Source organism: Mustela lutreola, chromosome 8 (assembly GCF_030435805.1).
Source record: "Mustela lutreola isolate mMusLut2 chromosome 8, mMusLut2.pri, whole genome shotgun sequence".
Lineage (NCBI taxonomy): Eukaryota > Metazoa > Chordata > Mammalia > Carnivora > Mustelidae > Mustela > Mustela lutreola.
In genome coordinates, this window is record NC_081297.1 from 95,151,823 (window position 1) to 95,164,963 (window position 13,141).

A 13,141-nucleotide genomic window follows, 5' to 3' on the forward strand; every position below is an offset into this window, starting at 1 on the left:
CAGATTTTCTAGGACAGTGCTAATTTTAGATCTCCTGTTCTGTGTTCAGACTGCATATCCTGATTTTTTTAATAAGGGAAGTATGGTTGCTATTCTTACAACTGACTCTCAACCAGCCAGCCATGCTTAAAGGACTTCTAATAGTCAAATGTCTAATTATCTTACATTTCTTTTGAGAAATCAAGTGGGGCTGCCTCATGGACAATACAAACAAACAAAACCCTGAAGATAATATGGGACTGCCCTGAGCTCCAGATTTTTGTTGAATGTGGTTTCTTGGTGAGGACAGTATATATTAACACTCCTCTCCCTGCTACAAATAAGCGCAAAAGTCCTTCGAGGAAAAGCAGGCCAGTAAGAACTGTTCATTCATTAAGAACTGTCCTCAGAAGGAGGGCCATTGGCGCAATGGATAACGCGTCTGACTACGGATCCGAAGAACTGTCCTCAGGGTACCTGGCTGGTCAGTGGGTGGAGCATGCAACTCTTGATCTTGGCGTTGTGAGTTTGAGCCCCACATTGGGTGCAGAGATTACTTTAAAAAAAAAAAAGAAATCTTAAAAAAAAAAAAAAAACCCAAAACGTGTGCCTTAATCCCACCTCTAAAACTTCAGAAATGTTTCTTTGTGAGGCTAGTCACGGGAACCCACTGCGGGGGACCCTGGGCCCTGATGCTGGATGCTGTCCTCTTATCTACAGCCCCCATGGAATTGCTCTGGTTATTTTGGATTTAGGGGCTGTGCTTTCTCTTTTCTGCTTAAGAGATTCAGACCACGTTAGACCTTAATAATCCAACTGTGACCCAAGTCACCCCAATTTTAACTGAAAAGCTCACAAGTATATAATCATTTTACCTATGTAAAAGGATAATTTTTTCCCTCACCAAGTAGCTCCCCCCAAAATTAAAATAAAGGCTAGGCTTTATAATATTCTTCTATATCTAAGGATCATAAGCTTTTGAAAAGCTAACGGTTAATAGTTGGTTGCTTTTAGTCATCTAGAGACCATAAGCTTCCCAGTAACCTGGTTACATTCTTTAGAGGACACCTTGTATGTTCTCCTGTCAATATGTCCTCTTATGAAACAGTAACAAGCAGACAGGCCTCAAGGTATGTCATGGATAAGTGGCAAGGCTATTAGAACATGAAGCACATCCTCTTTGGGAAAAAAGTGAGCCATTTTCAGAGGTCATTAAATTAGGCGCTATTCTGGCTCCTGTAAGGGTTACATACGGTGGCTCTGTGTACTTGCCTCGTGCTTCTGTACTAGAAGCTCTGCAGAAGGAAGAATGGGGCCCCTTCCAGGAGCCAGCCAGTCTGTATGCACAGATTGCCGGAAGCCATTTCCAGAGCTGACATCTGTGTGTTTCCATCTCCTCATGTTTTCTGCTCACAGCCACATTGCTTCAGTATCACAACCTTTAAAAACTTCTCATCTACTGACCCCCCATTCCAGCAGCTCTTCCTTTGGGGGGTGGTGCCCTCGCCATGAGCCAGATCCAAGCACCTTCACCCTTCGTGGTCCCTGGTGAGTGAGGGCGACATGAGTATGTTCAGGGGTGGGGCTTGGCACGAGTTCTACCCCATTTGACGAAGGGTCAAAAGAGGGGGAGTCCAGAGAGAGCCTGAGCTGGGATCCGCTAAAACAGCTCCTGAAACGAAAGAGAGACGGAGCCCAAGCTGTTTCTGGATAGTAGTCCCTTTTTCCTGCCAAGGCACAAGTCCTCCTCCCTGGCGAATGACAACCCAGTGTCAGTAAGATCGGTAGGCTTGGGGGTTGCTCTGCATGACACCATTTTAACAAGAGGCCTCCTTCTTCTTTTCTTACCCAGAACTGAGAGGAAGCAAGTGAGTATGGTTTTTGCTCCCAGAATGGAGAACAACAGCAAGCCACCCTTGGTTATTCCCACACTGCTGGTGCCCCTGCAAAACCACAGCTGCACAGAGGTCGCCTCCTCCCTGCCACGCCGTGACCTGACGGAATTCCATGAGGTGCGTGGCTGGATGAGCAACAGAACAGACGTGGAGCCGGGGCTGAAACCTGGCGAGGTGGCCACGGCCAGCATTTTCTTTGGGGCCCTGTGGTTGTTTTCTGTCTTCGGCAATTCCCTGGTTTGTCTGGTCATCCACCGGAGCAGGAGGACTCAGTCCACCACCAACTACTTTGTGGTCTCCATGGCATGCGCAGACCTCCTCGTCAGCGTGGCCAGCACGCCTTTCGTCTTGCTGCAGTTTGCCACCGGCAGGTGGACGCTCGGCAGCGTCATGTGCAAGGTCGTGCGGTATTTCCAGTACCTCACCCCGGGCGTCCAGATCTATGTTCTCCTCTCCATCTGCATAGACCGGTTCTATACCATTGTCTACCCCCTGAGCTTCAAGGTGTCCAGAGAGAAGGCCAAGAAAATGATCGTGGCCTCGTGGGTCTTCGATGCTGCCTTTGTGACCCCCGTGTTCTTTTTCTTTGGCTCGAGCTGGGACAATCACTGCAACTATTTCTTCCCTTCCTCCTGGGAAGGAACTGCCTATAGCGTCATCCATTTCTTGGTGAGCTTTGTGATCCCGTCTGTCCTCATCATCTTGTTTTACCAGAAGGTTGTGAAGTACATTTGGAGAATAGGCACTGATGGCCGAACAGTGAGGAGGACCATGAACATTGTCCCAAGGACCAAAGTGAAAACGATCAAGATGTTCCTCATTTTAAATCTGTTGTTTTTGCTCTCCTGGTTGCCTTTCCATGTGGCTCAGCTGTGGCACCCCCACGAACGAGACTTGAAGAAAAGTTCCCTTGTTTTCACAGCTATCACGTGGATATCCTTTAGTTCTTCAGCCTCTAAACCTACGCTGTATTCCATCTATAATGCCAACTTTAGGAGAGGAATGAAAGAGACTTTTTGCATGTCTTCGATGAAATGTTACCGAAGCAATGCCTATACTATCACAACCAGTTCAAGGATGGCCAAAAAAAACTACGTTGGCATTTCAGAAATTCCTCCCACGGCCAAAACTATAACCAAAGACTCGATATATGATTCATTTGACAGAGAAGCCAAGGAAAAAAAGCTCGCTTGGCCCATTAATTCAAATCCGCCAAATACTTTTGTGTAATTTCGCAGAATTCTTTCAATTATTGTTATGTGCCAGAGATTAAAAAGCTTTAACTCTAAAAACAGGAGCTTTTTATATGTTTTTTTTTCCCCCAATCAGCTTTCTGAGGGAAATGTTTTATTTTGTAAACTGTGGTTTTATTTTGGCTGCTTTTTGTTTATGGTCAGTAGTCCCTTTACTGTATTAGTTACATTCATTAAAAAAAAAAGGTAATGCTTTCCTACTTTTTACTTACCCTTATTAGGTCCCCAAAGCATAAACCATACACACAGTCTTTGATTCATGACTCAACTTAGTTTTATTCTGTCTGCTTTTTCTCCTCCCTTCTGAAATTTTTTAACTGTGGGCTTCTGGTTCCGAATGCAATTTTCTGTGTCTCACATTTCAGAGACTTGCATTACTCTAAGTAACACTGAGGTAGTGTTAATATTGTATATGTTTTTACATTACCTTCTTCCGAGAAACCACTGTCCAGATCTCCTATAGAATGCACTCCATAGGATGAAATAGGTTGGAACTTGCTGGGAAGTTTGTGATTGAATTTCAGTCAGGATTCTTAGGGAAAGAAAATTGATAATCAAGTTGCCTAATTTCTCTCTTTCTTTCTCTCTCTCTCTTTTTTCCATTCCCCCTTAACCTAAGCAACTAATGATGCCCTGAAAATTCTGAAGTCATAATGTATTTTTCTCACATCTGTATCCCATCTAGGCTGTGTCTGGGATGTTTACTTCTCTTCTTTGAGTTAAACTCAAGCCAATGAGTAGGTGTCCTTGCTAGACAAGCCAGAAAATGCCAACAGGAGAAACAACAGGTGATACTTCTCTGGGCTCTGCAGTTCAGGCAGAGGTCTTTGAGTGCCCAGCTCTACCCTACACTAAAGACAGCAAGAACAAGGAGCACTTTCTTCACTGTCCTAGAGACTCAGACATGAGGCCATTTCCCCAGCCATCACCTCTTTCCCCACATCTCTCTCCAGGTTACATCATCACACCCTTGCCAAGCCCAGACTTTTCTTTGCCTGTGGTTATCTCGAGGTTTTCTTCTCTGCTTGTCGGGTTTTGGTTATTTCAAATGTAGGGCTAGCACATTATTAAAACGTTCTTATTTAAACAATAGGAGGCTTATAGACAAGACTCGTATGCATTTTCACATCCCAGTTAAGAGCTGCAAATAATAATTCCAGTTGTTCAATGATTTTACCAACACTATCTCATTTAATCCTCTCAGAAGAATTCTGTGACACACTTGGCATCTCTGCTTCACAGATGAGGAACCTGGGATGCCATGTTGTGTGAGTTGCCCGCATTAGAGTGTGACAGGGCTGGTTGTCACACACACACACTCGGGTCCTCTAACTGCCAGTATGTCACTCTTCCCATGACATTACAGAAGTCTCTCTAAGGAGCATGTGAATGACCAACCCCAGCCAGGCCTCACCAGGCCTCCTGGGTGCCACCTTGGTGGAAATATAAAGAAGGTCTAAGAAAATCTGGCCAGTTTAAAAGGAGAGTCTAGGCAAAATTTGACAAGCTGGTCCTCACCTTTTCTTTGGCCATGGATAAGTTGATAGGTTCTTGGACTTGTGTTGAGCGTCAGAGATACAATCACAGAGAAATGAGACAAGACTGGATTTGGTATTCAGGGCCAGGACCAACCTCCATGAAAGAGCTCATGTACAAAATGTCTGCAGAGCCGATGTTTTTAAGTGGAGGTGCTTCCTTCAGTCAACAGATTCAAGAGATAAAAAGAACATCTCAAATTTTTCTTCCTTCTCTTTTTCCTCCTCATCTTCTCACTTACCACATCAGCAGATGGCACTCTAAAATGACTGAGCTAGACAGTTATTTCATTGGCTCTTGGATTCTGAGGTTCAGACCTGTTAAAAAAGAAGACCCTTGTATTTTTGTCCATTTGGGGGTGCATACTTTTATTTTGGTCCCTTTAGATGGCATATTTTTTGAAGTTAGATTGTAAAAAGTTAAATATAATTCATCTCAATTTTATTTTGATATATATTTTTAGGTCTCAAGTTAAACTAAAAGATGAGTACTACGGTCCATTCTGTCTTGAATGTTCTGTGAGTTTACCCCAGTAGGTGGAAATTCAGTGACACAGTCTCATAAGACCTCTTATAGAAAGTAGGGTTTTTTTAATAGAATCCCCCAAATAATGACAAAAGTGTCAACCAAATCATATTCAGCTGTACTCTTTTAGCATTTTGGTAATTCGCTGTATTTTGGTTCAGGCTGGCTTAATATTCAGGATTCCTGTTGTCTCACTTGATTCTGAAATCAGAGGAACCTGAATATTGTATACAGATTGATGAAGATCTGCAGAAGTCCCAGCAGGACAGCACAACATTCACAATAACTCATACCTGCCTGGCAAGAAAGAGTTAAAGCCACAAGGAGGCAGGTTGTTGGAGAGAATGATAAAGGACCCAGTCTCCCAGCTTGATGGATGAATCTGGATTCGTGGGGCCTCCAAACAGCTGTAGAAAGGTAGTGGGGGGCGGGTGCAGAATAGAGCCAGTCCTCCTATCTGGCTCCCAGAGACTGTCAGAGGAGGGGACGGGGGTGAATCCTTTGAGGTGGAATGACTCTGAGCCGGACTCCGAGTCCAGCCAGCCTGCTGCTCTGAGTCTGTGAGCACATCCCGCTCAGAATGGCTTTCCCATTGACCTTATATCACAGGATTTTACCCAAGACTCCTGGAGCAGCTTCCCTGGGCCAGAATTCCTTGCTTAGGAAGGACAGGCTTACCCAGGGGGACTCCCATCAAACATGTGCAAGCAGAGTCATTTGCCAGAGAAGTTTGTGGTTTTGGCTTCTGGTGGTGGGCACGATCCTTCCCTTCCCGCCCCCGCCACCCCCGCCACCCTTGCTGCCACCTGCTCAAACTCACCGTGAAGCCACAGCACCAAGGTCTGTGGGAGCTCCCTGACCAGGATCAGCCACAAGGATAAGCTCTGGAACAACTGCATGTAAAAGCAGCAAAGAATTAGGGATTTGGGGATAGAAAGGACATTGAGAGACCTTGTCTATGCCCTTCCTTGTTTAGGGGAAGAAATTACAACCAAGAGAGGTCAGAGTAAGGATGAACTAAAATGCTGTCTACCAACCCATCCAACATTCTTTTAACTTCACCCTCCTGCTTGCTTGTGGCATCATTCATTTATGGAAGGAAAAAACCCCTCACTGTATGAGAAGAGGATGGAGAGAATACACCATTCCCTGAGGTTCAGCTAACCGGCTAATTTGTCTGGAACAGAGACAACCTGAGTGGTCTAATTAGAGAACAGGGGACACAAACCCACTCCGTCGAACCGTTTTGCAGAGTGACCACTTGATGGCACTGTGGCTCGTCGGCAGAACCCACCACCTCTTCACGATGCCTGTCACACAGGCCGGTTTGGAGCTGTCTTGATCTCCTAGCAACAAGACGGGGACAATTGCCAAGCACCAGGAGCAGCTGTAGATTAACTAATCAATCAGTGTGTTCCAAAGACGGAGCATCTAAACATTGGAGGTAGTCCCAAAATAATTAATACTCTTTACGGACATGCAATCACCAGTCAAAATAGTATTTGAAACCCTTTTTACAAATGGTGTCATTTTAGAAAATCAGGCCCCACCCCAAAGTGGTGATTGTGCTGCCCACACTTACCCAGGCCTTTCTCTCATTTCTGTTTCTTGTACCATTCTGCTCCAAGAATTCATGGCCCTTTTCATACAGTGCAATCCAGACTTGCCCTAAAAGTAAAGGTTCCTATGCTCCTGGTACGGAGGCAGTTAAATTGACGTTGGGTTAAATTTACTTGAGGCCTCTCTCATTTCCCTCGGACCGTCTCTAATTTCTTGGTTTCCTACAATCTGGACCATTCTGAACTTTTTTGTTTAGCTGAACACTTGTGTTCAAAAGTTCTATATTCTTTTGTAGAAGAAGTCTCTTTCAAAGATTGCTTTTAAAAACTGCCCATCAGGGGCACCTGGGTGGCTCAGTGAGTTAAACCACTGCCTTCGGCTCAGGTCATGATCTCGGGGTCCTGGGATCGAGCCCACATCGGGCTCTCTGCTCAGTGGGGAGCCTGCTTCCCTCTCTCTCTCTCTCTCTCTGCCTACTTGTGATCTCTACCTGTCAAATTAAAAAAAAAAAAAATCTTAAAAAAATAAAAACTGCCCATCAATCCTGAGTTAGGGGCTCTATGACTAGGAATCACCTATAATTTGAAGAATGTATGATTTTAGTTCTGCAGGAAAAGACTGCCAACAGTCTCTGGGCTCTGCAGGGATGGGTGTATCTGGCTTCAGGATTGGGAGAACATCATCTGGTTTTCAGCAGGCAGTCTATAGAGTAGCTCCGGCTATTTGCCCACAGCAGCTAGATATAGATTAAAACTCCTCTAAGGGAATTTTGAATGCATCCCCTCTAGGCTGCTTCCCTGTTGTGTCTTCCAAAGCAGGTCTCTTAAAAAATAAAGACTGGATTCTACTAGTGGGACTCTGAGGTTGCTAAGATGAGGACATGCCAAAGAGCGGGGCAGCGGAGTAGGTGTGAGGAGCTGTATGGGAGAGAGACGGGCTGTACCATAGCTGAGAAGAATAGTTGTATATTCTGTACATCTGTCTAGATTCATTTACACTGCTGGGCTCTCTGATTCTCCGGGCAGATGCATTCTCCTTGAGTAGCTCTTTAAACACGAGTGAAAATTATGGGGCGCCTGGGTGACTCAGTCAGTTAAGCACCCAACTCTTGATTTTGGCTCAGGTTGTGATCTCAGGGTCCTGGAATTGAGTCCCGTGTGGGTTCCACACTCAGCAGGGAGTCTGCTGGAGATTCTCTGTCCCTCTGTCTCTACCCCCTCCCCACTCCTGTTCTCTTTCTAAAATAAAGAGATAAAAGTCTTTAAAAAATAAACATTAGTGAAAATTAGGCACAACCTTCCAGTGTATATCCAGACAGCAAAGTTTTCCTTAGTCACAAATAATATGATGGTCACTTTCAAAGTTTCCGAAGTCAACTTCTGTGTTGAAGTTCAGGTTCTGCTTAACCCTGTTTAACCCAGCAAATTATTCTCAAACCACAGCTTCCCCATTTTTAAGATGGGGAACATGGCAGTGCCCACCTGTATGAGGGATCACTGGAACCCTAATAATGGGATGATGATAATATTTGGAGGAGGAGGTGGCTTAGGCCATTGAAGGGACTGACAAGCCTGAAATGTATAGGGCAGGCAGGCTGGAAACTCGGGTATTGGTGTTGTCGTTTATGAAATCTATAGGATGGGCCAGCAGGCAGGCTTTGAAGCTGTAGTCTTAAAGCAGAATTTCTTCTCTAGGAAGGTTCATTTTTTTGTTCTTAACACCTTTAACTGATTGGATGAGGCCCACCGATACTATCAAGGATACTCTTTATTTAAAATCAGTTGATCGTAGATGTTAATCACATCCACAAAGTACCTTCACAACAACATCTACATTAGTGTTTGAGAAATAACTAGTACAAAGTACCTTCACAACAACATCTACATTAGTGTTTGAGAAATAACTAGGTACTACAACTAGCTAGGTTGACACATAAGACTAACATGTCTAACATGTCTAATCCTAACATCTAGAATTGTTTGTAGTACTAAAATGAGCCCAAATTCATGTAAATCATTCAGTGGGTTTCTGAATACATGAGAAACCCTTAACAAAGGTTTTCTATGGTTATTTTACTTTAGCCATTGCTAACCCGATGGATTTTTCCATCTTTCAAGTTACTTGGCAGCTATTGCCATGTGTTAACAGTAGAAACAGGTTTTTAATCCTACTCTCAAATTGTGGCATTGTTTTCCTCCTTTAGATTTTTTTTAAATTCTGCTAAGATCTTACAGACTCAAGGGAGAAGGAACAATTGGAAGCAGAGACTTGAATGGAAGGGACATAGGTGGTAGAGGTACTTCTCTACTCACCCCAAAGGGAAATATTCGCCCTTCAAATATTTCTTAGGAAGGAATGGTCTAAAAACAGGAGACACGAAATACTTCAGAACGTAGACTTTTATCATCACTCTTCTGTTGGGGTTTCCACTTACCTGGAAAAGAAAACTGATGGTGGAAAACTCAGTTTGTTAATTTAAGTATTCATTCTAGCAGAATATGAAAAATCAATGAAATGGGACCTAAGTCATGTGGGCCATGATTAGTCAGAAGCAACTGTGTAGCTAAGCCATGTAACAACTGTCTGTTTTCAGTTAAACCATAAATGAACTATTACTATGACTACACATGAATCTCAGTGAAATCAAGTGAAACAGAAGTGAAGGTATTTAAAAAAAAAAAAACAGCTACTTGGTAATTGGAGTTGAAGGCGAAAGAAACATATGAAAAGCCAAAGACTCACACTTGGGAACACAAATAATATAAGGTACTTTTAAATTTATTTTGAAGAAAAATTTAACAGAATGGTTTGTGGCTTTTTAATTTTTTTTTTTTTTCAAAGAAAAGACAAATGAGTTTACTGTTTGGGATGTTTATGAGAGGATAAGCCAAGGGCAAAACCCAACCTACTGAGAATGGTAGAGCAGAAGGAAGGAAGCATTCTGTCTTCAATGACTTTAAATGTCTTTAATGACATTGTCAAGCCCCTTTAGCTTTCTCTCTCATGATTCTTTACACCAATTTTACTTGGGTATTTACTCTCACCTGAAAGGCTCCTAACATATTGCCTATTCTTATTCTATACAGATTACCCAGTGGTGTGAAGGTGGGTCATATGTGTTGTAAGAGCCAATTTTTAAATTTTCAAAAATGTTGGTTGCCTAAATTGACCACGGTGGGAGTTTTTCTACCCCAGAAATCGTTAAACAGTGCAAACAGAACTCCCCCAACTAGGAGTTGGTCGTTAAACATCTACCAGCACCATCTACCATCTACCTACCATCTGCCTACATCTACCATCTGCCTACTTCTTTTTGCTCAACAGAAATGTTCCTAAACAGCCACCTGACTCAAAATGCCATGGGTACCTAGTACACTTGTAGAGATACTTGATTTTCACTATATCTGGAACAAACTGATAAGCACACTTTAGCCTGATGTTGTTCTGTTACCCCCAGGTACAGAATGATGTGGTTAATGATCTATAAGACATTTTTTATAACATATAACGTATTATTTGCCCCAGGGGTACAGGTCTGGATCATCAGGCTTACACATTTCACAGCACTCTCCATAGCACATACCCTCCTCAGTGTCCACAACCCAGTCACCCCATCCCTCCCACCCATCCCCCAGCAACTCTCAGTCTGTTTTGTGAGATTAAGAGTCTCTTACAGTTTTTCTCCCTCCTGATCCTATCTTGTTTCATTTTTCCCCTCCCTTTCCCCCACAACTCCCTGCCCTGCCTCTCAAATTCCTCATATCAGGGAGATCGTATGATAATTGTCTTTCTCTGGTTGACTTATTTCGCTTAGCATTACCCTCTAGTTTCATCCACATCATTGCAAATGGCAAAATTTCATTTCTTTTGATGGCTGCATAGTATTCCATTGTATATATATATACCACCTCTTCTTTATCCATTCATCTGTTCTTTCCATAGTTTGGCAATTGCGGATTTTACTGTTATAAACATTCGGGTGCAAGTGCCCCTTCAGATCACTACATTTGTATCTTTAGGGTAAATATCCAGTAGTGCGATTGCTGGGTCATAGGGTAGCTCTATTTTCAACTTTCTGAGGAATCTCCATGCTGTTTTCCAGAGTGGCTGCACCAGCTTGCATTCCCACCAACAGTGTAGGAGGGTTCCCCTTTCTCCGCATCCTCGCCAGCATCTGTCATTTCCTGACTTGTTAATTTTAGCTATTCTGACTGGTGTGAGTGGTTTTTATTGTATTTCCCTGATGCCGAGTGATGTTGAGCACTTTTTCATCTGTCTATTGGCCATTTGGATGTCTTTTTTGCAGAAATATCTTCATGTCTAATATAAGACATTTTATTTCTCTAATGGAGGGATAATGGAAAGGACCTGTGTGATGAGCCCTTTGTAAAATTTGATAAAGGACTTTCTCCTATGTTATATTTGCAGTCTGTCTGGTTGGGCACTGAGTCAGCATCTCCTGAGCCCCATTGTGCTATGATTTGTCCTCAAGCCTCCCTTGCCTCACTGCTTCTGGCTCTCTCCACTCTGCTGGGTGCCAGGAAGAGCGCATAGTTCTGCTTTAAAGACACTGCACTTGCGCCTGCTGGATAGGCTTCTTCCTCTGCCCCCCTAAAAGGCTCAAGGGCATGTGGGTTTTCCCTTTTCTGTCTGGAGTGGTAAAAACGCAGGGCTCCTCTCACAAGGGAAGAGGCACTGCTGGCTTTCATTTTGTATTTTGACACCTACGTGAAGGCCTCCTTTGGGGAGAAGGCTTGGCCATCTTTTTTTTTTCCCCCTCTCTTTCTTCCTTCCTTTTCCAATGCTCTTCTCCTTATGTGACAGTTGCAGCCTAGGGCTGCCCTGGTTTGACATTTGAGGGGAATTTTGTATATTCATTCATTCATTCATTCATTTATTTTGCCATAAATCCTGTACTTTCTTTCCTTGTAGTGCTGGCAGGCATGGTCTTCATTCCATTGAGGTGGTGCGATCCAAAACTCTGTGTGGGCCTGGGATGGCCTTTTGGCCTGTTTGGTTCTGGACTATCCAAGTCTACTCGGTGTACGCCAAGTTGTCATTTTAGCCTGCTAACTTGGTTCCATGTTGGGTTTGGGGCTGTAAAGTGCTTAGCAGGTATTGCTTTCCTTCTCAGCACGGGGGAACTGAGGCATGGAATCAGTTCTGTTGAACCACAGGACATTTCTCCTGCTCAAATATGTGTTTTTCCTCAGAGTCAAAAATGGCCTGCAAGCCAAAGTTCACTGTCCAACTCCAGCCCAACCCCCAGCCCAGGGGTATTTGGGGGCCTTGTCCCAGCTCACTAGGGGAATAAGTCTGTCCACTTGCACCCCAGGGCTTACTTTAAGAAGTCAACTGATTTACCTCTTAGTCACTTCTAGAGTTGGACTGAGTATCTCTCCGCTGTCCTGAACAGTTTCTAAGTCACGACTATCGATACAGCTGACCCTTGAACAATGCAAGGGACAGGGGTGCCAATACCCCACGAAGATCCACATAGAACTTTTGACTCCCCCAGACCTTAACTACTAATAGCCTACAGTTGACTGGAAACCTTATCATTAACATAGTCAACACATTTTTTGTATGTCGTATGTATTATTTTCTCTATTCTTGTAATATAGTAAGCTAGAAAAAAGGAAATTGTTATTAAGAAAATTGTAAGAGGGGCGCCTGGGTGGCTCAGTGGGTTGGAGCCTCTGCCTTCGGCTCAGGTCATGATCCCAGGGTCGATCCCAGGGTCCTAGGATTGTGCCCCACGTTGGGCTCTCCACTCAGCAAGGAGCCTGTTTCCCTTCCTCTCTCTCTGCCTGCCTCTCTGCCTGCTTGTGCTCTCTGTCAAATAAATAAAATCTTTAAATTAAAAAAAAAATTGTAAGAAAAATACAGGGTCGAGGTGCCTGGGTGGCACAGTTGGTTGAGTACCTGACTCTTGGTTTCGGCTCAGGTCATGATCTCAGGGTTGTGGAATCCAATCCTGCGTCAGGCTCTGAGCTCAGTGTGGAGTCTGCTTGTAACTCTCTCCTTCTCCCTCAGCCCCTCCCCACAAACTCTAATAAGTTGTGGACTGTGTTATCCAAGAGTCAACTGCAATCTCATTTTGATACGGCCATCTCCAAGCTGCCTACACTTACCAAAAGAGCACTTCCAGCTCTATGGGTCTTCCAATCATACATTGTTGAGGCCTCTACTATGTGTGCTCTGGTCAGGGCCATTCTAGCCTACACTAGGTCTTTTTCAGTGGTGTGCTAGAAATTAGGTCTGGCAAGGCATGGTGGGGGGGAGGAATCCCTGATTTGTAGCATTTACTGACTTCTATGGTGTCAGTACTCCAAGCATTGCCAATTAGAAGTGACCAACTGGATGTCACTCAATGTGGAGTTGAGAAGAGAT

At 43.8% G+C, this 13,141-nt stretch overlaps 1 protein-coding gene across 5 annotated transcripts in view; it reads left to right on the forward strand.

Moving 5' to 3' along the window:
- GPR19 (G protein-coupled receptor 19) overlaps nucleotides 1-3,164 on the forward strand; it is a 35,942-nt gene extending 32,778 nt beyond the window's left edge. For 4 of the 5 annotated variants that reach the window (XM_059186044.1, XM_059186043.1, XM_059186046.1 and 1 more), the window contains one exon: nucleotides 1,832-3,164. In XM_059186044.1, coding sequence (XP_059042027.1) covers nucleotides 1,854-3,104 — 1,251 coding nt within the window. In that variant the 5' untranslated portion in view covers nucleotides 1,832-1,853 and the 3' untranslated portion in view covers nucleotides 3,105-3,164. Of the gene's footprint in view, nucleotides 1-1,395; nucleotides 1,528-1,831 lie in introns of all 5 variants that reach the window. The other variant, XM_059186045.1, reaches the window with a different exon arrangement.
- The last annotated feature ends 9,977 nt before the right edge of the window (nucleotides 3,165-13,141 follow it).